Source organism: Malurus melanocephalus, unplaced genomic scaffold (assembly GCF_030028575.1).
Source record: "Malurus melanocephalus ecotype Western Australia unplaced genomic scaffold, MMel_1.1 scaffold_322, whole genome shotgun sequence".
Lineage (NCBI taxonomy): Eukaryota > Metazoa > Chordata > Aves > Passeriformes > Maluridae > Malurus > Malurus melanocephalus.
Genome location: NW_026623554.1, coordinates 769,454 through 797,186, shown reverse-complemented (window position 1 = coordinate 797,186; position 27,733 = coordinate 769,454). Strand labels below are relative to the sequence as shown.

The 27,733-nt window shown below is 42.4% G+C and overlaps 1 protein-coding gene across 1 annotated transcript; it reads right to left on the bottom strand.

The window, feature by feature from the left end:
- Window positions 1–27,088, bottom strand: LOC130580317 (ovostatin-like). The gene is made up of 33 exons (XM_057377734.1): window positions 26,944–27,088; window positions 25,210–25,393; window positions 24,355–24,511; window positions 23,358–23,410; window positions 22,846–22,866; window positions 21,939–22,107; window positions 21,221–21,305; window positions 20,432–20,549; window positions 19,688–19,808; window positions 19,350–19,459; window positions 18,346–18,504; window positions 17,418–17,642; window positions 17,146–17,203; window positions 15,920–16,065; window positions 15,387–15,530; window positions 14,560–14,730; window positions 13,951–14,071; window positions 12,523–12,613; window positions 11,623–11,851; window positions 11,285–11,411; window positions 10,332–10,453; window positions 9,636–9,687; window positions 9,210–9,293; window positions 8,060–8,236; window positions 7,539–7,620; window positions 6,501–6,657; window positions 5,971–6,045; window positions 4,555–4,720; window positions 3,799–4,019; window positions 2,484–2,699; window positions 2,221–2,345; window positions 1,939–2,029; window positions 1–179 (listed from the first exon to the last, which is right to left on the bottom strand). Exons 1-33 carry the CDS (start codon window positions 27,006–27,008, stop codon window positions 27–29), a joined length of 4,275 nt encoding a protein of 1,424 aa, XP_057233717.1. The 5' UTR covers window positions 27,009–27,088; the 3' UTR covers window positions 1–26.
- Between the last annotated feature and the right edge of the window lie 645 nt (window positions 27,089–27,733).

Genomic DNA, 27,733 nt, shown 5'->3' with positions numbered 1-27,733 from the left:
AAGGCATGTGTTCTGTTAATCTGCTATTAATAAGACTTTTCTTTTATCTGGTAGCCTGTTTCAAACTTCCAGCTTAATATAACCCAAAGGAAGCCGCCCAAACTCACCTTCTGAAGGTAGAAGAGRATGTGGTTGTTCTTGATGTCTACACGATCCACAACAGAACTCTCATACCGAAGCTTTAAATAAGGCAAAATACAGCAGTGTTAACAYRGGAGATTTGCCAAGGAGACTTAYGGATTCCTTRGCAAAACCCATTTAAAGTGGCTGCYRYGCTCCTTTTATGCCACYCCACTGTCTAGTTGCCAAAAAGAGAAATGCAAGTTGAGTGTTTTTATAACTTAAGGCATGCAGACCATCTCAGTGGTGAAGAATTTTACCAGTCAGCTTTGATACTTGTGACTTTTATCATCCACCTAAGAATGTTCTCATTTCAAAGAGAGTTTACAATTAATTTCTGCAGCTCAAGCTGACTCACTTTGCTAGTCTATTGTATGTTTTAAACAAAAGTTTAAAAACAYTTAGAAGAGAATGTGAATGAAATTATTTTACTATCAAAACATACAAACCTAAAATATTCCAAACTTTAAAAAACAGCACTTATTTCCCCCCAAATGTATATGAAGTGAAATAGGATGGCAAATAGCATACCATCTCAATGGAAAAATCTTCGAAAGGAAATTTATTAATTTAATACAGTTCTAGCCAAAAAACAAATTCAGGCCTGAATGCTGAATGGTTATAAATGCACAAAGTTATGAGCAGACTCTACAAACAATTTCATTCCTTTTTTTATCTACTTGAAAATTACAGCTCATGGCTTGAAGCTAGCGCATCTATTGTGAACCTAGATTGCATTAGGAACTGAAAGCATGTGCTTATCAGTGTTGCCCCCAGAACTGTCATCATCACAACAAAATTGTTAGATAGTAAAGGAGAAGGATCAATAACCATTTTTTTTGTTGTTGTTTGTTAAACTGTAGAGGAAGAAATAACTTTTGTCGAATTGTTTAAGGTTGTCAATTGTTCAGCAAAATGTCAATTAAAGCAATTTATCTATGGCAGAAGCGTTTCTTACATAGATTCTGTTGGGCTGTGTGACCASAGACTCTTAGACACAAACACCAAGGAGCACAGGGAAGCCCCAGTAAGCTGAGCAGCACCACCGGAGCACTTTGACCCCGCTCCCCTTGGGGCTGCCACAGGGCACTGACCAGCCCACTGTCAGGGAGTGGGACCCACCAGGTGAGTCAACAGCAGAATATCCCAGGATCACCTGGCAGACTTAAGGGGAATGCTGCCTAAGACCACAGGGCTGAGTATGGGGTGCTGGGACTCYGAGAAGAGTTATCACAGGATGTTTATGGGAAGAACCAGAAGTAACAGAGAGTGATAAAATCCAATTGGAAGGAAAAAGGGTGAAAAATGAGATAAAAGAGGCCAGTTGCACAGAACAGGTTTGTGGTCGGCACACTTGTCTGCCCTGCAGCTGGTCACCACTGCCTCTCCTGCCTTCTTATTAATCTCTGTTCCTGACTGTATTCTTGGGTGACCAGCACAAGGGTCCAGGGGCAGCTACTGGTCAGACTGAGTGCCTGAGGTGAGCTGCCATGAGGAGCCACATTGTGTGGTTGCATGTATCTATGCACATGTRTATATTTGTATATTTATTTAGRTATCAGTTCCAAAAATGAGATTTTAASCTGATCAGGCAGAAAAGTGAACAGGATAGCTTAGCTCTCCTGGGCTACTGGATTTGGCAACTCTGACAGCTTTGTCTTCAACACGTGAACAARTCTGAAACACAGAGTATGTGAGTGGGCTATGCCCAGGGACTTGGSAGTATTCCCATAGGGCTCAAATTTGCTAATCAGAGACTATTTTTATCAACTTCCTATGTTTCCAGGCTTTATCATTCACACTGATCCCATTTTTTACCTTTTTCAGGGAAGAATCTTCAGGAACATAACCTGAGAGCATTTTCACATCAACAATGGCCATGTTGGAGACATTGCGGTTTCCTGTGTAACTAAAATGAGAAAAGTTCTGTTAGTCTGGTCTGCAAATGGAAAGGAGACCCATGAGTGACATTTTTAGCTCCCAATAATCCTGTTTTTCTTCCTACAGCTGCAGAGCAGCAGTTAACTGCCTGTGCTTAAGCCCTTTATTGGATGTTTTCCCAAAGCATGAATGCAAGGGGATAGGTCGGTGAAAAGTTACCTGGCAGAGAGGACAAGGTCAAACTTTGGCGGATAGCTGCCTGTGCAGGATACATTTGCTGTCCTTACAGACAGTGAAAATCCTGCAGCTTTTTTTGGCAAATGGATGTTGTATCTCAGGGTGGTCTAAAAGAGATAGAAATGTGAGATGGTCACAGACTTAAAGGGTTTCGTGTCTTTGGCATGACATGGGGAGAGGAATAAAGCATGGGGAAGCCACTGCTTGGCTCTCAGAGGGTGGTGCTGAGTTCCCAGCTCGCTTACCTGCAGATAGACACAGCCAGTGCCACTCACTTCCACGCTGTAGCTCCCTGGAATAGTGGGTAAGGAAGCCTGCTGCAGTAAGAAGCGGTTCTTGTCGTTCACCTGGAAAATCTTACTGGGGGATTCCGTGAAGTTGACTTTGACTGTATTGACACTGTTTTTGGAGAAGGTGAGATATCCATACTGGGCTAAAGCTTGGAGAGCAACCACAGTGTCCTGAAAAGAACAACACGATCCCCAATTAGATACCCAGGTCAGGTAAGATGATGCATGAGATTAGCRCAGCTCCTACTTCATGATGCATGGTCAGTACTTATAAATGGAGAGGTGCTTTGCAAAGAGCCAAGGAGACAAGATACAAGTTCTTATGGAACTCGTTCTGGTGGACAAAAAGGTGTCCCTTAGCCACCAATGTGACCTGCTGACCAAGAAGGCTGCCTAGGATGCATTAGGAAGAGCTTTGGCAGCAGATTGAAGGAGTGGATCCTGCCCCTCTACTCAGCCCTGGTGAGGTGCCTCTGGAGTGCAGTGTCCATTTCTGGGCTCCTCAGTACAGGAGAGACRTGGAGCTCCTGGAGCAGGTGCAGCAGAGGCTGACAAAGATGATTAAGAGACAGAAGAATCTTTTACAAGGAAAGGCTGAGGGAACTGCACCTGTTCAGCCTTAAGAAGAGACATCTGAGAGGGGACCTCACAAATATTTGAAGGGAGGGTGTCAAGAGGCTGAACTCAGGCTCTTCTTGGTGGCRCTGAGCACTAGGACATGAGGCAATGGGCAGAAATGATGCCCTGGAAGTTCCACCTGAACATGAGGGGGAATTTCYTTGCTATGTGGGCGACGAAGCACTGGAACAGACTGCCCAGAGAGGTTGTGGATTCTCCYTCACCGGAGATGTTCGAGAACAATCTGGACACAGTCCTGTGCCATGTGCTCGAGGATGACCCTGCTTGAGCAGGGAGGTCRGACCACATGACCCACTGACGTCCCTTCCACCCTGACCCATTCTGGATTCTGTGATTCTGGAGCAGCAGATTCTAATTGTCCCAGAAGACCTGGCATCAYGGTGTACAAGCAATAACTGTTGTCTATGGCTAACCTGAAATTCAGATAAATTCTCACTGCCTGAAACCAAATTATGTGTGAATCTGCCTTTCAATACCACGATGTGCTCTGTCAGAGCAACCTGTGTGAGCACCAGTTATCAACCATTACTCAAATTAACAGGCAGCCAGGAAGATTTGCCATACTGTCCATATTCAGCTTGCAGACTGCACTGCACCCAGAAGCTTTCTTTTTACCGCATCCAGTTGTTACCTGGCTGGAGGAAAAGCCACCGTATGGGTTCTGTTGTTTGATAAGCCAGTACACAACACGGGAAATATAAGACAAGTCTTCTGGAGTGAGTTGGTTTCTGTTGAGCAGAGCCAGGAGCACGTAGCTGGTCATTTCAATCTCAGCAGAAGGGGCACGGGTATAGAAGTCAGAGAAACGATCTGCTGGTGGCTTGTTTTCTCTCTGCCAGTGAAGAAAGCCACCTGAAAACAGAAAAGCAGGGTGTAAAAAGCGTGGAAAAAACCCCAGTTTTTTCAGCTATTGGTGTCCTGAACTGGATGAGTTTTGCTTCCAGGAAGGAAAAGAAAGCAGGAAGCAATGGAAAGGGAATTAATAAAAGTAGGCTGTATAAGTCACAGMGAGCTTGGAGGGAAGGCACTGCAACAGAAGGATGCTAAGGCAGTCTCCAACAGGAGCACATGACACAGTCAAGGGAACTGGATATGTTCAACATGTAGAAACTAATTGGAAAATTAGGTACAATCGRTTGATACCTTGGACTGAGACATGCAAGGGGCTCTCTCTCCACCTAAATTATTTTACAATTTCATAAATGAGGCCAAAYTTTTGTGAAGCCAGAAGAGACAGAAAAGCTCCTAGAGATAAACTCATCAGCACARCAGGCAGGAAATGGGAAGGGAGAGCATGCATGACAGAGCTGTGCACCAGAACAGAGTACACGACRAAGAACCCATTCCATCAGCTGCACTGCCTGCACCATGGCCATGCTGCACTTACCATCCCTGACAGCTGCTCTGTCCAGCTTCTCCAGGAAGAACTGGCGTCTTTCCTCTTTGCCAGCTAAGCCATAAACATAGGCAAAGAGGGCCTGGTTGTAGAGGTTGTGGACCCCGTTGTCAAATGCAGTCTCCAAACAGTTCATGCCACTCCGAACGACTGGGTGCTGGTAAGGCAAAACACAGCAGGATTGTCAAGCACCTGGGTTTGTGTCTCTGCTTCTCTTTAAACACTTCCATCATTGCTTAAGCTGCAATCTCTGACTCTTCATGCTAGAAATAAACATGATCCATGGGATATTTAAGGGCCTACCGTGGGTATCCTGTAAAAAAATGCCCTTCCAGTTGTGCTGCCTTCTTTCTGTTTTTATTTAGAGGCAGCATGGCTGGAATAGCAGAATAATGTTTCTTTCCCTGACTCATGAGATGACCTCATGCAAGTGAATCCTTTGTCTCTTAGTTGCTTTAGCAGCAAAATGTGGACCATTTTTACAGAATTATGTAAAGTGTATTGACACTTCATGATTAAGCAGGCTCTCTCAAATGGATATTACTCATTTTCTAGCTGTAGCTATCAAAGTAACTCTTCAGACCTTTTAGCCTTATTGACTATCACTGTGAGCTCTTCTTCATATCAGCCATCACCAGCATACTACTAATCATGTCTTGTCTCTGCAGCTTCACTTAAACATGTGGCACCAGGGTTCGGAGCTTCTTAGGAAGATATTGGAAACTAAATTAATGTTGCTGAATTTATTGTGCATTTTGTTCAGCACAATRTTTTCATCCTGTTGGTCTCATGTACTTAAATTGTGGCCCATACTCCCATGTCTGAGGGAYGTTCAAAAAATCAACACATCTAAAACATGTTTGTCAGATTTAGGACAATTCTCCTCCTCCCCATTTTACAAAGAACAAAGTCATCATAAAAACAAGATCACGGGAATGCAGGAGATACGTTACAGAGAACTGAACTTCTTTCTCATTCACCCATGCCCAGTATTACAACCAGCAGCTCATTGTTTCTGTCCATTATTAAGATTTCCATAGAGAAATGGAAATGCAACTTGGAACTAAATGCACAAAGTGAGTTTGTAGACTGAAGGTTTGGATAACTTGAACCTTGGACTGGGCGAATTCAGAAGAAATTACAAAGTGGACTCTGGATGGAGTAGGCAAATTCAGTCTGGACTTTGCACCTACTTAGACTASCAWTGTTTGAAATAGCTGGATTCCTCCRGAGTTTTTCAAGTGAATCCATARGCACTGCAGGGTTCTGAAAACTGCTGCCTACAATCACCTACTGTCCTGCAATCAGTTTTCAGGTTCCACATTGTTAAAGAGCACAGCTGTGAGCCTTGTGACTTGTGCAGTTTGACAAATGGCTGACTGGGCTGCCAGAGCACCAAATACCTACTGCAGCAGAGTGTCCAGCCTCCAGCAATGATGCCATAACGTAGGCTGTGAGAGAGTATTCAGCTTCTTCTCCACCCTGATGAAAAATAAGCAAAGAACTTAGGATGAATGTCCTAGAAAGAAATAGCATATGAATTAATTCATAGTTCATAAACCAGTAAGATTTGAGATCAGCAGTAATTTCTGTCTTCCTWTGTGCACAGGAACAAGAAAGATCATGCATTCTCAGGATGAAGCCAAAATAATTGACTTCATCTTCTTGATTTTTGCATGTGTTTAATAAAGCACATCATATCCTGTGACTGAGCACAAAGTGCAGCGGTGGAAAATAAAACCTGAGACTTAGAAAGTTCCACTTGTTTTTACCTCATCATCAAGATCACACATAAGAATCATGTCCTGCTTTCATATGAGAGACACAAAGTAACAGTACTAGGCAGAGTAAGGGTGTAGTGATAAGCTTGTGTCTGGCAGAAATTATCCAAATCAATCTGACAGCAGGACTGGAAGTTTGGGACTGGTCTCAGTTACCTTCAAAGCATTGTTGAAATGTGACCCAGCATTTTCAAAGCAGCCATCTGACTTCTGCTTGCTTGCCAGCCAGATCAAAGTTTGAGATTGGACRCTGTCATCAATGTAGATGTAGCGTTTGGCTTGCTCCAGTGACTTGTACACAAAGGCAGTGAGCCTGCAGGGGATCCACAAACAGAAAGCAGGTATGGTGTGAACAAGACCAAAGACCTTTACCAGTGCATAGGATGTGCATAGAAAATGACATCAAATGCACTTCATAAATGTTTGATGTAAAAGAAGAAAGTGTTTCCTAAGTTTTAAATAAAAAAACATACATAAAATCCTGATACTAAAAATKTACTTGATATTTCTCCACTACTGTGCTGAAACCATTATTTTAGAGCAGTGGTAAAGTATAGAAAAAGCTTGATGATGGATGTTAGCAATTTCTATTCTTGGTTAATTGAGCTATGAAACAAACTAGGCTGGAAGCGACCTTTGGGAAACTCTTCTTCAACCCGCTGCTTAAACTAGGGCCAACTTCAGAGCTGTTGGGGCTGCTCAGTCTTTTGTCCAGTCATTGAAAAGTTCTAGCAATAGAGACATCCACATCCTCTCTGGGCATTTGTCTCAGTCCTACAGCCTTCTCCTGGGAAAGATTTTTTGTTCCTTCTACCTACTTGGAGTTGTCTCTGCAGCAACTTGAGTAAGGGTAAACTCTTGTCCTCACTCTGCACCACTCCAACAAGAGTCAGACTCTATTTCCACCTAGGCAGCAGAAAGGTTTACCCWGGTTCCCTATTAGTTTTTTCTTCCACAGGCTATACAAACCCAGATCCCTCACTCTCCCCTTGAACATTATGTACTCCAGCTCCCGACCATCATACCATCCTTCTGTTGCACTCTTTCCAGGTATTAATCTCTCCTTTACTAGTGCATTCAAATTAATTGAACTATATTCATGAGTCCATTAAAAATAAGAATCACTGWGCACTTGAATCATTTTTGAAAGCCTAAACATCCTGTGCTAGGGAAACAGAAAGTGTCACATCTTACCATACGCTCCCCTCCCCATCTCGTAACCCAAAGGAGCTGTAGGATCCATCCCGGTGTTTGTATGTCAGCTGTCTCTGGTAGCCTGAAAATGTAATAAAAAAGACACATTTCATAATCACAGTAAAAGACTAGTTCTGCTGTTTGTTCAACTAAAGCAGTAAGAATTTTGGATTTAGTATCAAGTAACGTGCATCTGGTGAATAATGCCAACCACTATGAATTCCAGCTCTCATTTCCTGCTCCTATGCAATAATGGTAGTGCTGGAATTCAGAGATCAACACTCACCATGTAGAGCTGAAGAGTTCAAGGCACACAACCATGATCTTAGATCACAGAATATTCTAAGCTGGAAGGGACCCATAAAGGTCATAGAGTCATCCTCTTAACCATGTATGGAACAACCCCAAAAATCACACCATGTGCCTTACAGCATTGTCCAAACACTTCTTAAACTCTGTCAGGATTGGTGCTGTGGCCACTTCCCTAGGGAAGAAGATGGTAGAATCTGAAAACCTCTTACCTGTGGATAAGTATCCTGTACCCCTGAGTCTAATCTCTTCAGTCAGCTGTCCAGTCTTATTCAGATAATCCAGGGCGTAGATGTTGGGGGTGAACAAGGCCATGTTCTGCTCCCCACAGCCATAAGGCATATGGAGGAGGTTATCTAAGTTCCTCAGGGCTGTACCCAAAATGTCTCCTGAAGAGTGAAAGATATAAGTAGTCAGCTCAGTTCAGACATGTTTTTATCACCTAGCATTATTCATTGCTGTAGAACATCTTATTCTGAACCTGAGGACAATGACAAGTATAGAGCAATCACAGTTACCAAAGATCATAGAAGAAAAGTGCTGAAATGCCCTCATTTTTAATTTCTTACTGGGATGATGGACACCTGGGAGAAACTGGAAATTTGAGAAAAAAATGAGCACCAATACCAGCTGGCACAGCTCCTGAGAAACAGCCATGAATCCTGGAAGGGTTAGATGTCTTTTCCCTTTACARCCTGCTTCCTGTTTTTGCATGCACTTGTGAAAATGTTGTGTGGGATATGATGCTGATGGGCTTCAGGGGCTGTAATTGCAGAGCATCAGCACATCTCTGACACTGGCATGCAAATCAATTGTGCTTGGGAAACAATCTGAGTTCAGAACCTAAAAAAAAATTTCACTGAAGAGGATCCTAAGGTCTTTAKAATGACTTTCAGATTAGTAGAGTTGATTGGGGCCTGAAACCTTTACTCCATTGGAACTTATTCACTYACAAATACTTTTCATTATGCAAAATGACCAATTTGAAATTACGCAGTCAGCAAAGTTCTGAAGATTGCTTTCCAAGAAATGAATATAATTTTTTTCAAAGAAGTCTGCCCTTATGTTACTTTTCAGCTGAATTAGYTGTTTTACTAGACATAGTTGGATATGCTAATGCAGTATAATCTGAAATGCAATATAAATGGAAATTATTGGACTATTTTGTCCTCTCTTGATGTGAGAGAATTTTGAGCAACTTTTGCCTTTCACTGCCATTTTGCAAAGTAGAAAACTTACCTTCTAAAATCAAGATTAATTACTTTTTCAATTTTACATAAAATTTTTATGTGTACATATGATGGCACTTGGTGCAGCACAAGACAAACACCATTTTTCATTTAGCCCAAGTACTAAACTTACCAATGACAGAAAAATAAGCTCTGGCTGATCCCTGAACTAGGTTTTTTGGCAAGGTGAGGGACACTTGTTCAGGAATCGTGTTGCCTGATGAGAAAATGTAAAAAAAAAAAAAAAATTGTTAAAATTATGGATTTTTTTTACAGAAGTCTTTACTTTGAAAACATAACTACAGTGACTGCTACAGTCTTCAGTCTAGGTAAAGAAAATCCACAGAGACTTGCCCAGTGAGTCAAAAGTATCTGAAAATTCTGAATTTTAGCCTAGCACCCTGACCCTGAGAACATCTTTCCTCCCCTGGAAGGGTCTCTGGTTTTGCAAGACAAGRTCTACAAGAMAGTGAAGCAGTTCCACTTTACTCCCTGGATTGAYTGAATGAATGAATGAATGAATGAATGAATGAATGAATGAATGAATGAATGAACRAACCTTTTGCACAGACGAGGGAGCTCTGAGTCAACTCCTTTTTAATACCTTCAGGCTGTTTGATTGCAGTGAAATGGTCAGGAAGAGAAAGGAAAGTAGAGAACATCACCATGAAGCCATAACAATTTGTCAGCATAACACAGTAGGTGAATGTGGCTATCCACGTTGTGCACCCCTTGTACCCACTCCTACCCTATCTCCACTAGAATCTTGGTCCATGGCTCCCTYTTTTACCCAACATCCCATCCAAAGCATCTTTCTACTTAAAAAGCAGTTAAAAAGTAGATMTTTCCAGCCTTGGAGAGGGATTCTGTCCAATTAATCCTACGTAGCTGTTTCTTTAGGATGCTCAAGATAAAACCTTTTCCTTTTATGTCTTCTCCCCACCCTCTTCCCTCGTATTTGAGTCACAGGCTAAAGACACTTTTAAGTAAGGTAAGGAATCTCCTCCCTTCTGACAATGYGGGCTGTCAGGACACGTGTGCTCATGGCCCCAGGAAGAAGACAGTGGGAAGAGGACAATCATCACTGTGATCTTCTCTCTTATTTTGGTATGGAAAAGACAACTGTGCACTGGTACTGTACTCCGTCCTCACTGAGGTACAACACTCCCTCCCTCCCTCCTAACTCTTCTAAGCCACAGCTGCAGGAATTCCAGTTTCCACGAGGCAGAAAGCACCGGCAAATTTCCCACCATACCTCAACAGGCAGGGTTTGAATCAGGGTGTCGCTGTAAATGGTCTGCTCTTCTGCAGACGCACTGTCCCCAGTACCACTGGTGTCCTCTTTGGCCTCAGCAGTAATAACGAATTTCACCTCGCCTGGCAAGACACCCACCAGCCCAAGAAAAGGAAGTTATCTTCAATGTCTACAATTATCCCTAGTTYTGACTGATGAACTGCTGAGAAATGTATTTTCTCTAAAGGCAGCGCAGTAAAACCAAATTTCATGAAGACTCCAYATCTGTTCATTAGTGGAAAGGAGTGTTTGCCTGGGGCCCTGATATAAGGAATGAAAGAGGGGTGCTGCGGCCAAAAAAATGGACATTTACTACCAATTTCCACCTCTTYTTAGCCTTGTGCTGAGTTTTTTTTCTGGCCTAGGGCAGTGTTGCARTAGTTTAGTCATAACTTTTCTGCCCTTATTTATATTTCAACTTTTGGAGCATTTACACATGCAAGTAATTACAACTGCTTTTAAATAAAAGACAATGTGGACTTGAAGGCAGCGTGGATTAGCACAACTATAAAACTGGGAAGGAGCAGTGTCCCCATTGTCCATTGAGAATCCAGTCCAAAATTATTAGCAAATTTTATTCTCACTAAACACCCGTTGGTTAAATACAAAACTGTCAGCTGAAAGATCATAGGCACATGAAATCCTGTCAGTATTTCATACATCTGGCAAGTGTGGAGTTCTTCCTAAAAAAGGCAGAAATGGTCTGACTGAAAGAGGTAAAACACCGGAACAGTTCACTGCTCTTTCAGTGCATCTAAGGAAGTTTTAGCAGATTAATTTAATTTAATGCTAAATTTGGAGCAATTAATGAGTTGTACAGACATGCCTGCTTGTGGATTATTGATGCTGCACTAAAGGGCAGAAGTAGAAAGATCAAACAGGGACATACCAAGATGGTAAAAAGACAAACTTACCAAGTTTGAGGGGTCTAACAGCCCAAATGTAGGTTTTTCTTTCATTGGCACACACCCTTGCTGTGTTTCCCCCTGGTGAAAGGATCTCTGCCTCCATGTCATCTGACTGTGCCAGTATGGCACTGATCTGAGACAAAGGAAGAAGAAGCAAGATTACAAAAGCAGGAGAATGCCCTTAAAGTCAGGCTCCAGAGCAAGGGAGGCTGCTGCATAACCCAGTATTTTTTGTGCTGTGCTGCACTGTACCCATAACCTCTGCCGAGGTTCCTTCCTCAAGAACAAAAGGATCTCTGGGAAACAAGCAAACCATAGAGGAAGTAAAAGGGACCCTGACGTACCTGGACACACTTGTTGAGGTAGTTCAAGACATTGGCTATTAAATTAAATTTTTCCCCTCGAATGACAGAGTACGGCATGGTGAAATCCACGAAGAACGGTTGGAACGCTGTCACTGAAACAGGCAAGGAGATGCCAAACCCAGCATCATCCTGCACACAGAAAGCACTGGCTTTCCATTCCGTGATGCTGTCAGGAATGGTGTAAACCATATCAGCCTCTCCGCTGGAACTGAGCACAGTAAGAAACACAGAATGAGAAATGATTTTTGGAATTTTTCAAGACAAATTATAGAATAGGCTCTCTGMTTGAGTTAGAACCTCTGTTTTCATCTCAGTTTCTACAAGACACCATATTTTAAAAATTATTATAATTCTTGAAGTAAAGGTAAAGGTGCTGATGAACTACATGTTAAGAACATTTACACACTCGACTTTTTAAATTTAGAAATACCAGTTCTTGAAAAAACAGAATGCCCATAAACACAGATTAGAATCAATAAACTTGTGTTAATGTTCTAGAACAGCATCTGAGGGCATAATTAAGATGGAGATATTCTCCATGCAGATGCTGTGATAGCCTGAAAGAAAATCAAAATAAACTGAGCTTATTGCTGTTGAATTCAAAAATTGTATGAGAAAYAATAACATCTGCTCCTTCTCTCTCCTTAAAAAATACTTTAATTTCCCTCTTTGCCCTTATTTATTTCTCCTCATCAGAAAGACAGGGTACAGAGCACAGAACATTTTTCTGCAACGGTCATTGATCAAGATGGGAAGAATAAATCCATATCCACAAAGCAAACATATGTTCCATGGTTTCCTGTTGGAATCCATTTTAGTTAAATGTGTCAACTCAAAAATCTGCACAGGAAGAAAGTGAAGATAAACAAACATACTTACTCAGTGCTAACCAGTTCCCAAATCCAGGTCTCAGGGAAGTATTTCCGAACTGTGCTGGCAACACCCCCCATACCAAGAATCCTCGACTCATCTAGAAGTGGAGATACAGTTAAAGAACAATATTAGAGACATCATGTGAGAAGAATCTGAATTTTGGTCAGACATGCTTCACACCACAAACGGACATTAAGTATCCTGTTTGAGCATTTTTTAAAAATATTTTTCTTCTCAAAGAAAATTTCCTAGAAATTTTCCTTTCCTAGATAATAGGAAAAATTCCAACAGATAGAGGGAAGAAATAATTTCTTATTTATTTTCTTTTCCCACGGGAAAATATTGGGAATATTAGCTATTTTATGAGACATTTCACTTCATTTCATACTGAAAAGTCTCATCATTCAGTTAGAAATGCGTGATCCCCATCCTCTACAATCAGCTCGCTTTGATTTGCAAATGAGCAACAGTAGCCAATATTGCCATCAAAGCTTATAATGATTTACAAGCCTTCCTGAGGACTTAATCATTTTTCTCCAGTTAAGCAACATAAAGTGGAACTGAATATCCAGTCCTTTGGAAAACTGCATTTGTTCTTATAATCATACTACAGGTCTTATTTCAGGAAAGAAGTTTTTCATTGGATCACTTGTGGTGTCTGACAACTCATTCAGCATGGAGGTACCTTGGATTTCATATTTGTATCATGGAAATAACAATACTTTCTTGTTTTGTTTGAGTTAGAATCACAGAATCACAGAACATTAAAAAAAAAAAAAAAATCTAAGTTGGGAGCAACCCCTGTAGTTCTCTAGTACAATCTTCTTGAAGTAGGCCTAACTTCAAAGTCAGATSAGGCTGTTTAAGGGTCTTGTGCAGTTCAGCTTAGGAAACCGGCAGTGTTGGAGATTCCAAAACCTCCTGGAGATCCTCTTCTGGTGTACTGCAACCCTCCTGAATAAGAACYTTTTCCTAGTGTTGAGAAACACTTTCCCTTGTGGCAACTTATGACCGTGACTTTTGCTCTTCCACTGAGCAATCTGACTTGATAGAGAGATAATCGTAACTCTTACTGATCTATAAAGGCTTTGGATACTGTGCCAGGTGTGCTAAGTGCTGTGTGAAGCCTTGACTTTTAAATATTTAACTGAATTATGATTTGATGAAAGGTTCTGAGCTGAAAACCCCTTAAAAGCCTATATCAGGTTATGAAAGAAGCAGCAGCACAGTATTCTCTGTTCTATATGCACCTGCACCTAAGCCAGAGAATATTGATTCTCCTGCAATGACTGCCAGTAAGAGATTACAGGATGCCAGCTAGGACACAGGCCTATTTCCCAAAAAAACCCCAATGCTGGCTGTTATTTTATACAGACAATAGTTTTGAAGACCAGGTAGACTGAKACTGGAGACATAGAATGAACCTTCTTTTACCTGAGGCCTTGAAATCGGCAGCAAAATGGTGAGAGGGGTAAACTTCCTCATCTGATCTGTCTTCATTGCACAGAACCGGCTTCCKCAGCGCAGAGTTGGTGAACACTTTCAGACCCATATCCTAAATGTCAAAGAATCTGTCAGATCACTCAGGGCATTCACTAGCTGCCAGTGCATATCATTGATTATCAGCTCCTCATTTCTGCCCTCCCTCATGCCATTTCATCCCATTCTTTCAGCCCTGAACGCCTCAACTCTACCCCGCCACCCYCTGTGTGTTTCTTGTGGAGCAGTGACACCTTGTGTTCTGTAAAGGACAGATCTTTGCCGGGAATGCCTCAAGCCGGGATCCGAGGTGCTGCTTAGGAAATGYCTGCTGAAGCGTGGGCAGGACCCAGCAAAGGCATCCAGCAGTGATTTTCAATTTCCCTGCGTACGTGATGAGGTTCAGAAGGCAGAAAGTGGGTGATGGGAGGCTTTAGGCAGTTTCAGGCGTCAGCGGCCTTCTCTCAGCAGTAAGAGCCACCGCCTGAGGAAGCTGAATGCTGATGTGGGTGAATCTCTCTGGAACCCCTGCCACTCAAACAGCCTTCCACACAGACCACACACCTTGAAAATCCTGTAGACATCTCCATCACGACTGAYATTCACAGGTTCAAAGTACAAGCCATCCGAAAAGATGGTTTTGGATGGGGTACACTCCAGCCGCCTGTCATCTTCTAGGCTGATCCCGTTGTAGTAATAACCATATAAATCACCTCCACCAAGCTGGTAGTACACCTGGAGGTGAGAATGACTAGTGTGAGATCAAGGAGGAGCTCAGACAGGTGCAAAATCACATATATTCAAGGTTTATGGTTGTCTATGAGCAATCCTGCAAATTGGTGGGCTTGCCTAGTGATGCCCACCTAGAGRTGGACACGCAATGTGTGATGGACACTGGCAATTTGGCTGTCGATGCACAAGAAGGACCAGACGGTACCTTCCTTTTTCTGAGCTGGGAAGGGCTTTGTGGAGTAAACTTGAGCAGAAAGCATGGAGATAAACTCTTGAGTTAAGCARAGAGGAGGCTGGAGTTTTACAAGGYACTAGATGACATTTAGAGCTTTTTTCCTGGGCCCAAGGCCTATCTGAGCAATAAAAACACAATTTTGACATTATCACTCCACAGGGAGGAAATATCCTGTCAAGGATTTACATTAGGCATATCCTTTGSATATGTGTTACAGTGCCACGTATAAGCAATGTTGTCCTATCTGACAAAGTTTCTGTCTTTGAAAAATCCAATTGCCTTAGACCTTCTTTTAATCACAGTTGTCTGTTTCCAAAGGAAAAATAAAAATACACTCAGCAGCAGAGACATCACAGGTGGGAACTGGAATGTTATTCTGGGTGTTCCTAGCTCRAAAGAACACAGGACTGTGGCTGTGACTCACATTCTCAGCAGATAAGTCTTGCCCAGGCCGAAGAAGGACACTCTGAATTGCTTTCAGGGCACAGWAGGAATTTGCAGCAGCTTCCAGGTGGAGTCCAACTTTAGAGCCCGGGAGACCCTGCTTCTCGGAGAACTTGAGCTGAACCTGGTAATTAACAAATCCAAGAGAAGCCCTCGGAAATTAGGTGAATCAGGTTGGCACAGAGGTCTAAATCTCACGTCTCACAAAGGTCTAACCTTCCACTCGCTCTATTCCCTGTGGGACAAAGCTGTGACCGCTAGATGGCTCTTCTGGATCCCTGTTTGTGTAAATTCACAAATCCCTTAGCCACCCCCATCTCCTCACTGTGTGGAGAATATTGAGTTTGACCATATATGCCAGTTCTAGGGACAGCTTTTCACGATCCCAGACACCTCTGCACCTTTGCCATTCCTAAATGCCATCCCTAGTGCAAGGCTCTTGATGAGGATATTTCCTGGCTGTTTTTCAGCAAACCCCAATATATCCCTYAGCAAGAAAGCAAAGGTTTTCACCTTGTTTTTGAAACATATCTCACTGTGTATCCTGATGCTGTCAGCCACTATCTCCCCATGAGGATGCACCGTGTAGAGCAGCAGCCTGGCACTGGGGGCAAGCTTCTCAGTGACAGTCAGAGTGATGGAGAATATACTGCTGGAAGCTGTGGGAGGAACATGGATCAGGGAAGGACAAGCCAGCAGAAGAGATTAGGCAGCTCTGGTGAAGGACCGCATATTTATTYATAACCTATTAGCAACATAAAACCCAGGGAACCGGATATTGGAAGATTTTGTGGGTGAGGAACTGTTCCTGTCAGCCAAGAGAATAGATACAAACGGAGGGATGCTGAGATCAGGGTGCTTTGCAGAGAGAGGTCTAAGCTGAAAAGAAGTTGAACATTGAAATCTGTGCCTGATTATTRAGAGAAGAGCACAACATTGCCTTTGGCTCCCAAAACTAGAACCTCCTACACCAGAGGAAATGGAGCAACATCCTGAGTTAAAGGAGACTTCTCTTAACAGTAAGAAATATGAAATTCTTCTTTGCATGGATGAAAACTATGAGTACATGAATGGAGAATTAAGCTTAAGACCAAAGATAGTAAATACAAAACAAGATCTATATGTGGAGTGAGCCTAATTTAAGCCACCTCCCAAAGGCTGAAAATAGGCCAGGTTCTGCAAGAAAAGTTATTTCTAACAACAAAAGAATGAAGGTCAGAATCACTGTGATTTGCAGTCACTGGGGCCACAAACCACTGAGATTTGGTGACTTCAGAAAGAGCAATGAATTTTAAGATCTGACTGCTAAATATCCCTGCCAAAGGGGACAGCTCTCATTCCAAACTTTAGAAAGTTTTTGCCAAAGGGGACAGCTCTCATTCCAAACTTTAGAAAGTTTTATCATTCTAATTGGTGAGGACTAGGATGTCACACAATAACTGTGAGACCGTAAATACTCCTTGGCAAGAAATAAAACAGATAAAGATTGCATTCAATATGTTTTATCACAACAAAATGTCTTTCTATCAACAAGATAAATTTGATTATGATATGGGGGATTGGCTAGATGCTGTGGCAAAAGAAAATTATTCTGTGAGAAGTAACGGTCATGGGATTTAGGGACTAGTACCTGACTTAGCCACAGTGCTCTGCTTTCACTAKTTCTTACAAAACTTACTGTGCTCTGGTGCTCAGAGTGATGCTCTGAAGTATGAGTAGTGGTATGAACTAGAACTTACCATCAGAAATGCTGACTTGCTTCTGGCCACTGAGGGTGATTTTTCCTTTTGTCACCACCTGGGCATAGAAAAATCTCATTAAAGTGTATTAAAAGCACCTTCTCTCTTCCACCATAAAATCATTGATTTTGAGGATTGTTCTGAGAAGCCTCAAAGGCCATCAGGTTGAGCCATGATCTGTGACCACTGTTTGGTCATGAGATTTCTGCCTAATAGGGTGTTGGAGAGAAGGTGAAAGAAAAGAGACATTTTAGGAGTAACATTCAACTTACTAAGTAGTAGAAGTTTGTGTGTGTGGCTTTGCCATAGCCCTCTCTGTTCAGGACATAGTGAACATTGATTTTTCGCTGCTGGCCACAGCTGAGCTCCTCTGTCACTGGCTCAATTTTCAGAAAGCTGTTGGTCCGTGAGTAGAAGCGCCGGACAAGGAATGAGGCTTTGGGCTCGTTATCAATCCCCCAGACAAAGTCTGCACATTCATCTGGTGCCTGTCTGACCTAGGAAACAGAAATTCATACATGGGGAATCAACAGTGTGGAAAAAAGAAAATGTGAGGCAGGTGAGAGATAAAGGAATCTTTCCTGTAAAATGCTCTGCTGGGGAGCTGATTTCATGAGACTGTTTAAGCCACGAGTGAGACCTGGGGTAAAAAAATTGTGCTTCACCAATGGAGAGTGAGGGCCCTTCTGGACTCTTTAAAGCATCCAGRTTTAATGGATGGCAAATTGCAATAGGGGGTGATTTCAGTTCCTTTCATGCTTGGGAGCAATTGCACAAACCGCTGACACTTACTGTGAATTTAGAATGGCATTGTTCTCAAACAATACACTTTTACTCAGCTCTTCCCATCACACCAGAACAGAGGCATGACAATACAAAAAAAGGCCATGTGATGGTAACAGGCATGAATTTGTGCCAGCAGAAACGCAGGGAAGCAGGCAGCAGCAGTGAAAGATGCTGGCATGCACCCAGGCTAGATGGGGAAGGCAGTGCAGTCTCTGAGGAAGGTCCTCTAATACACAGAGTAAGAAGAAGGAAGATGAATGCAGAAAGAGCTTCTGAGGGGAGGGAAAAGCAGTGAGGAACTGAAGATCACTACAACCCAAAAYCACGGCTGGGGTGCAGTCTGCCTCTTCTCAGGCAYTGGTGTTTTGTCATGTGAGTTTTTMATKAATTAGACTGTAGGTTGTGTTTACTTACTGTCAGCTTAAAGCTGGGATCAAAGAAGTTGGAYGTGTCAATGGAGAAAGCAGCAGCACCATTTTGGTCAGTGGTGTAGTTGGCCAGATAATCTCCGTTGAGCTCCAGCAGGACAGTGTTGTTGGACACGGGCTCACCATCCACATTTGTCACAGTGATCTGAACGCAAAAAACACCCAAGGGATTCAGAAAAAAAACAAACAAAGAACAACAACAAAAAGAAAAGCTCTGTTTGCCAGACCATGCTCACTTAAGCACTGAGGACAATTGCAGGGAGTAGAAGTCAAGACTGAAATGTATTGAAGAGGCAAATGCTCCTCAATATTTTGAGGAAGCAGAAGTTCTGTGATAGGGGACTTCCCATCAGTGGGAAATTCCCATCAGCGCAGAAYGAATTATGTGTCACAGAGGGAGGAGGAATATTCATTGGAGAGCATTGGTGAACACACCTAAACCAACCAGGTGACTTCATGGCCACAGGCAACCTCAGAAGCAATTTTCAGCTTCTACACATCTGTGCACACCCACTGCCTGCACGGCATGTCAGCATCATGCTGTACAGGTCATCTTCCTTTTTGTGCCAGGGTGTATSCTGCATCTGCAGGCTGCTAAGAAGTGGGAATGCACTCCAGCAGCTATTTTGCTTTAAGTAAACATCCCTGGGATTGTGTGATGCAACACAGAACTAATTTTGCCTTTAGTTTAGGCACATCTGCTGCTGAGTATTTTCTTGAAGACTCCTCTTTCCCACTTGCATGACCTTCCACTTACTCACTTTTTAGRCTTCCTCTGACTATAGCAGGAAAGAGACCCTGACATTCGAGATGTGATACAATTTTCTTTCTTTTCTAGGAGTATCAAGAGAACTATGCAGTCACAGTAATGCAGCATTATCATGGGAAGCTGAAGAACAGTCAGGGGACAGCCATATGGGGGGCAACACAGAGATCATCATGCTGGACCTCAGAGAGTTTTGGTCCAAATATATCCTTTCATGTACCCACCTCACCATGGTAAGGAATTCCCCTCTTGTAATGGGAATCCATATTCCTGAACAGCACTTGGTCATTTTTTTGGTTGACTGAAACATAGTCATAGGCCTTCATCTGGATACCTGTGAGACACACCCAGTGCAAAGGRAAAGAAACACAAATCAGACCCCGGCAGAAAGCTCCTCCTTTTGGGGAGTTGTAGGGAGTGGTGATGCTCTGGAGAGAGAGCTACATCAAGAAAACCATGATTGCTGCTTGTTTGCTGCACAGAGGATGATGCAGGGGATTCCTCTCAGGGAGTTCCATGCATTAGCCTTAATCAGCTACTCCCAACCTCCACTTGGTGTTACCTGTCCCATTTTCAGTGACGATGCCTTCTACGTTGAGGCTGGCATACATCCGGGCATAGCTGCGGTACAGCTGGAATTTTTTGATGGAGATGACAGCGTTGAGGCAGCCATCCTTCCCCAGCTGAAAAAGCAGCACAAAAGGGAAAGCCCTTTATTCTAAAGGTTTGGAAAATTGCTCCTAAATCCGTATTAGTGTGTGCCTGAAGAGCTCCCCACCAACCTTACATTTCTCACTCCCCAGCTCCCATCCCAGGTGCTGTTTCAATATAACTGACTCCAGCACATGGAAACTTCCCTCCTTATCCCCTCTAGTCTTCTCTGTGCTCATACTCCTTCTTAAACCCATCTTGCATGATGTCTGTGCTTTGTGACCACAGCACACTGAGTCTGAGCTAGTGGACAAATTAATGATTCATTTAATATTAGGTGCCCTCAAAGACTCCCAGTATAGGTCTGCTGGTTTGATTTGGTAAGAACACAGCCCCAGTGTTTTAAAAATTATTACAAATTTACAGTTTCATAAGCTTCCCTCCTTCCCACTGATTCTTTCTAAAGGGAAAAATGAAAGTCTTTTAGTGAGGTCATTGTTAAGAGATACATTTGTTGTTTTTCAGCCTTGCTTGTGAGATAGTGAGAAAAGCCACACCACTGAAAATGTCTCTCTGGTGTTCCCTTGCAAATTAATGAGGCCACACTTTGCTACGTGCTGGGGAGTAAAGCTGACGGGGAAGAAGGGGCTCATACCAGTCCAGTGACAGCCTCACAGGTATTTTCCCGATTTTGTTCACACAGTGGACGATAAAAGCGTTGCTTACACACATTGATTCGGGCATTCCCTTGCACTGGCTGGCCATAAGTGTACCTAGGAGAGGGAGAAACACARGAATTCAATCATGTGGATTTAACATGAAACCTGAAAAAGTTTTAGAGCAATGCAGACTCTAAATCCCTCTGGAGTGCCCAGAGCACAGACAGAAAAGCAGTTTGGAATCACAATAGGTTTGCCCTAGTAGAATCCCCTTCTACTATTTTTAGGCTGTTTCTGCCATCTTGTTAAAAACCCCCTGCTCTATAATTGTCTTGGTGTAGTCATTCTTCAAGGTCTGGAGCTGGAAAGTGGTGCTAGACTCAGGATATCATTCCCTGCTGCTTTTTCTCATTAGTACCTTACACAACACAGAATATATTGCAGAAAGACCCTATTCATCCTTTTCGTTCCAGGCACCCCAGACTTTGGCAGCATCACGGCCAGAAATTTTAATGATAAACTCTCCTTTTCTGTAATAATAAATAACAACAGCGATCAAGTATGTAGTGCTGGATTGGGACAYACCCAAACTCTCCCAATTTTAATTCTGCTGTGTAGCAGGAGAAGAATTATCCTATTTCATATCATGAAAGTCATAACTGAAGGAATTGCTCTAAGCCACACTCTGAACCAGCAGCAGGATCTCTGCTTTCCAGCACACATAACATCCAATATCCATCCCATTTGTTGTGTACAAATGTGTTTTCTTCATCTCTGATACTTACGAAGCACAAACCTTCACCCTGACTTCTTCATCAAAGAAAGAAATCGTCCTTGGCCCCGTGGTTGTCACTTCAAATTTTGGCAGCACTGAGAATGGAATGTGAATAAGACTGATCAGCAATTGCATGCCATAAGCAGGTTTGTGTGTGTGTGAGACAGTAAAAAAACAGTTGGCAAAGACAATGAGGGAGAGGAAACACATTAAAGAAGAATCCAACTAGGAACTAGCTGCAGTATTTACAATAGAAAAAACTAACCTTCTGTGGTAAGATGAGTAACTTCTTTAAAATTAAATAATAGTCATACTAATAATTATAACAGTCACAGCAAAACCCACGATAAACCACTTTAATCTCTTCTCTTAAAGAAAAATGAGCAATGCCAAAGTGTCAGACTAGTTAAGCCCCGGAGAACAAAAGTTATGCAATTCAGTTGCAATGAAGGAGAAAGGCAACAGATTAAGTGAAATAATAAAACCAAACAGATCATTGACACCGCCTCTGTTCAATTTATCTTTTATCTCAGATCACCAGCACCAATGATAGCACAGCTAGGAAAGGCCTGTTTCTCACGCACCTTCCCACCCAGCTCACTGCATGTTGTTCTTTTCCAGCCACGAAATGGAGAAATCAAAGGACTTAAACTCTGCCCTAGTAGCTCTTATCTGACTTAGGCACAGTCCCACTGCTAGCACAGGGTAGTTTGTGAGCCCTTGCTTACCATATTCTTCCACTCTGAAGGACTGGTACTCTTTTTCACCTGACTTCGTCTCCACAGTGATGTGGTAGGACCCCAGAATAGGCTCTGGGATTAGTGGAAAGGAGAGCTGGACGATTCCATGCTCGGATGTTACCTCCAGCCACTGGAAAATCTTGTTTTGCTCTGGATCCTGAGGAATGGAAGAAAGAGATATAGCAAAACCTTTATCATCTGTTTCCTGACTCCTTTCCAGGGCTGTCTCCTGACACGTTGGCTAAAGGCGTCACAGGATGAGCATGCTTTGGGGCTGGTGACGTATTCTCTGACTTTCCATCTCTGCTTGTGGATTAAGCAAACCTAAGTTTATGTTTAACTGGGAATTAGCTACACTGACAGATGGCCTCAGATCATTCAGAAACAGTTCCTGATTGGGACGCAGGTTGCATATCTGTGATTCTTGTAGCACAAACCTTTCTGACTCAAGTTCCTCTGTAGAAGAGGAATATTGTGCTGGCCTCTCTCAGAACATGCTTGGAGATGTAGTGACATGAAATGTGGTAGAAGATGATTCATTGAGAACATGGCATTTCAGAAAGTCACTATTTTTATGCCTTAAGTATGAGAAGGAGGCTATTTCATTAGGCTATTKACTGTATTCCTACCAAAGTGTGACTGGACAGAACACGCCTGTTTGAACTCTAATGAAAGACAGAGCAGTAACCCCATGCCATCTCTAACAGCTCCAGTTCTGCTGATTTTTTCTCCTCTAGTGCTTGACAGTGGATATTGCCACTCTTCAGCCTCAGATCCATTGGCTTTAAATGGTGTGGTCTGGCTGAGTCTGCCAGAGCTGTTGACTCTGTGGGGAATGATGAAGCATAGACCCACCAAAGGAATTTGTGCTTTAACGACATRTTGTGTCTCTTACCTCAATGAGGATTCTGGGATACTGGAGGGGGAAAAAAGAGAGAGAAAAAAATTATCAAAACATCAAGAAAATAAATGTGAAGGTTGATAAATACTAGAACATAAGCAAAGCTGTGAACTGCTTTTTCTGGATAGAGAAGACTGGGACAAGGAAACAATTTAAAACTCATGTTTGTAATTAAAGAGATAATTTTAAGAGGATAACTTCTTTGTGACTTTATCTTTACTACAAATACATCCAGTCTTTTTCTACGTGTCTGTTCAGGAAGAGTGACTACAAAACCTCTATGCAGTGAGAGACTTCCAGAAGTGCTTTCAGAGCTTTCGCTTTCTATAAAGGCAGGGAAAGGATGGAGTGTGCAGCTAAGGAGTTACAGCAGTTCTCAAATAATACCAAGAGGCCTCTCCTAGGCCTTTCTTATTTAATATCTCTGAGACAGACTCTGAGAGAGTCTCAGTGAAGAGGTATCTCAAGAGGGTACCTGAAAACTCTTGAGAATCACTCTCACTTACCGTCTCCTGAACAGGTCTGAACTGGGTGTCCAAAGTGACCACGCGAAACAGCACTGAAACACACACAGGACAAATAAAAGGATCACAGAATCATCAAGGCTGGAAGAGACCTCCAGGAATGTGTAGTCCAACCATCAACCTTGCACCACCATAATCACCCCCAAACCTTATCCCCAAGTGTCACGTGCTTGTGCCTCAATAATTGATTTCATTAGCAGTGATAAATCATTTTCAATRCACAACTGAAACTGAATTTGCCAAGGATTTTTGGGAAAACTAAAGAGTACCCAGAGAACTCAAAAGGAACTGAGTATCTTAGCCAGTGAATAAAGAAAACCAAAATGAATGTCAGCTGAATCTTCAATTTTATGATCCAGTGATACTGAAGAAATCTCTATAGTTAAATGCACTTTACTGCCTTCAATCCTTTTTAATGGACTCCATGCTTTGGAGTATTTCCTAAAAAATAACCTGTTTATGCAAACCAGTTCAATGAAAAAATCATAGAGAAGGAAGAATTTGTCTTCTAAGTGTAAACTGTGCAGCACTGAAGTATAATTATGCTAAAGAGATTAGTTAACTCCACCACGGTTAGTACTGTAATTTAAATATTGTGATGGAATCAACACTTTGAAATAGATCAGCAGTTAAGGAGAAAGAGGTGTTAACAGGAAATGAGGTGCTTGCTTCATTTTTATATTCATTTTAATAGCTCCAAACTTAACCTATTATTTTCTGCATTTTTAAAGTYACTTTTTATGTGACCGTCCTCAAGCAAACCTGACTGAACTTGAGATTGGTAAATGCAATTAACTCAGTACAAACACATGAATTCTACTACTTTGTTGCAATTTTGTGAATCAGTTCTATTTTTCTCTAACTTCGATGGTCCCAAACTCATGAGATCTTTATTCCACAAGAGTAGGTTTCTGCCATCCTAGACCCAYCCTTGCACTCAATTTCTCACTTCTGTAGCTGACTCAAGCTCATCACCCACCCGTTTGCCCTGCTCTGTAGAGGGGTTTGTCTGTCTGGATGAACACAGCACCGTCCACATTCTGAATCGCCACTGATCTTCTCTCAGCCAAGTCGACTGTGGCGCCTCTGGCAGAGAAGGAAATGAATGCTACGGGATCAGAAGTAGCAGGAGGAACCTGGAGAGGAACAAAACCCCAGAGGAAAAGTGGTAAATRAGATGTGTTGAGGTTCCCTGATGCACAGGGTTTTTTTAGCAAGATAGTGACTGTCARTTGAGTCATAAATGACTTACGCAAAGTCATGAGAAGCCCCACCTTTGCCAGTGAGATAATTTCTGGGAATTTCTGCTGTGGAAGTCCCATAATCTGTCACCAGGTAATAACACTCAAAGCTGTGCTCTGTCCTATGCATTTCCCTGYTTACACGCAGGTTCCCACAGCCATATACCTTAATTCTGAAGAGTTTTCTCCAGCTGCATTCTGCAAGACTGCACCTTGGGACTCTGCCTTGTCTGTGCAGGTTTGCAGGGCTACAGGAAAGGCAGTAAGCATGACTCATCTGGGTTCTCTTGTTTGATACATGCACAGTCCCATAAGGAGCATGCAACTGTTGATACTCACAGTCCCATAAGGAGCACACAACTGTGATGACAATCTAAAGCTTTTTTCTGCTCACTCTGTGAATGGAGATGGAAAGCCTTTCTSTAGCTCCCTCCTACAATCCATATGTCTTTTTTCCCCTATTTTGTCAGCCTTTGCAACAGTTTGTCTGGTTTTAAACACTTTGTCTACTTTCCCTCACTGACAAGAAGAGATGCAATCAGTAGCATTTCCAGCTACTACACCCTCTTCAGTAGTTTTAAAAGAGAAAATACCTCGAACTCGCCGCACTTGAAGAAGTCATTCTCTGTCACTGGTTCCTCAAAGAGAGTCCTCTGGACGGTGCCATACTCCAGGACAACGCTCATGGACAGAGGCTCGCTGAGGTTGTGCAGCTGCACACACGCAGTCTGTGGGGCGTCGCTCCGCACAACCGATGGCACCAGCAGCACATACTGCCTGTGAGGAGGCAAGACCAGGACAGAAAGTTCAGCTGTGCAGGACAGTCAGAGCAAACAGGACAGGAAAATWCTACAGAAGTGCCATATGGGTGGAGAAAGACTTGATCCAAAGGTTGCTCAAAGCAGTGTAGGGATTTCCATTTCTTTCAATGGATTTTAAAAGATGTGCTGAGAAAGAAGAAAAGCCAACTTTTTAATCCCTCACAGCTCTTTCGGAGCTGAGGCATCATTCTATGTGGCGTCTTACCCAGCCTGATACTGCACCTCTCCATTCCAGGTATTTACACAGCTCCAATTACTGAAGTGACTGAAGCACAATTGCTTTTGTCCTCCCATGACCTAGACTTGTGCTTAAACCTCTGCAACCTCCCATAAGGAGTGGCATTTAGTTTCTTCTTGGGATCAGTGACAAAAATACTAGTTAGTGGTTGCAACAACCTTTAAATTTCTTTCTTTGAGTATCTCTCGGATAAGAGAAGACATAAGTCAACCCACTTAATGCACAACAAATGATCCTGCTTTTCCATTTTGCAGAATATTCCAGGGAACGCTCAGTCCAATCTGCATGCTCTATTCTGTTTCCATGCCTTTGCTTCCATGCTTCTCCCTATCTTGTTTCCTTTGTTTCTTTCTTCCATTGAACTTCTTTATTTATATTTTGGTTCTCTATAATTAGGGCCTTCCTTCCCCAGATTCTTCCCCTGTAAAATATTCCTTCATATTTTCCATGTTTGTCTAAAATTATGCTGCTGTCCACCAGTTTGTTACCAAACTTGTCTTTCCAAATAATGCATGACAGAATTAATGAGTTGGCTTTGTAGCACAACATGAATCACACAATCTTTTCTTTCTAATCTAATCCTTTTCCTTTTTTTTTTTTCTCCCAGCTTTCCCAGCTCATATTGACTTTATTTTTATTTTCACTTGCCTAGTTCAGGCTGCATGAAATTCAAAGGCCAAAATTAAAATTATTAAAATTAACAGTGTATCAGAGGAAGCTAACCAGACTTTCACAGTGTTTTCCTTTAGTTTTTGAGAAGGGGATTTAAGCTCTAATGTTGGTGTACTTTTAAAAACTGTGGCTGAAATCTTCTGTTTGTATAAAGCCATGGACAGTGACAGTGCTAATATGAATATTAATTATACTRTGCTTGCCATTCAGCATGGCCCCTGGTCCCAGCCACTATCTGGCCTCCAGCAGCTCCTCATAACCCATGCTCCCTCTGAGCTGCTGATGTATATCAGTCCTAATTATTAGTATTACTTCTTATGTAGTCTTGAATCTCCTTCCCACTTTACCCAMGCATGTCAGACTTCAGCTACTCCAGTTCCAGGTTTCTGTCATTCAAACCAGATTTCATAGCAATTTTATGATGGAGAGCACCATTCCAAACCATCCTTTAATGTCATCCACTTCCAATTTGCCGTATTTAGGCATCTAGGTCTCAAATATCCTGTTTATTATATAGCAGTGTCCCAGAAGAAACCAACTGATGGTAAATATAATAAAATATGTTATCATAAAGACACAGCATGTGTGACACTTACGTTTCAGAAGACACTATGGGAAACCAGCTCAAGGACAGAACACCGAGAAGAATCCTTGACCACATGTCTGTGCATGAAGAAAGAAGAGAGGCTGATCTCCAGCTGATAGCCTGTCTCTGGTTTTTAAACTGGCCTGGAATGGTGCTCCTCCTCCCCGCCTTCAATCATCCTCTAACAAAAGACATCTACATAAGATTTGCATACCTTCAATTTCCTCTCTACTCTCCATTCTCACACTCCTTGAACTCCCAAGCAACAGCTTTGAAAAGCTCTCATATTTCACATAGCTCTGTGCAAGCCAAACCGGTTCCTGCCCATATGATTGTTTCATTGAAGCTCACCTCTTTGATTATCATGTCGTTGGCTGGAGATTCCTTAATGTTCCAACCTGTTAATGTTTGCCACTGCTGCAGTATTTCCTTATTCTGCAAAGGTGTCCTGTAGGCACGTGTCACACAGCAGAAGCAGCCATCACATGGTGCTGTTGCATGTCTGCAGCCTGGACAGGGGAAAACACAGCATCAATTCAAGTACAGCTGTAGCTGCATTCAGAATGGCAATAAGGAAACTCCTAACAGTAATCTGGGTATTTTACTCYAAACCCTAGCATTCAGCAAGGAGAGATGTTGGCTAGCTGTCTACCATTTCTGCCAGTGGTCAGGACAAGTATATCTCTAGGGAAAGGAATCTCATAACRTTTCTTCATTTGTTCACTCGTCTTTCTGTCAGCCTGTTTTYCCCCCCTCATCCCTGTTCCCCCCAYTAAATGACTTGTAAGTCTGTTGGTGAA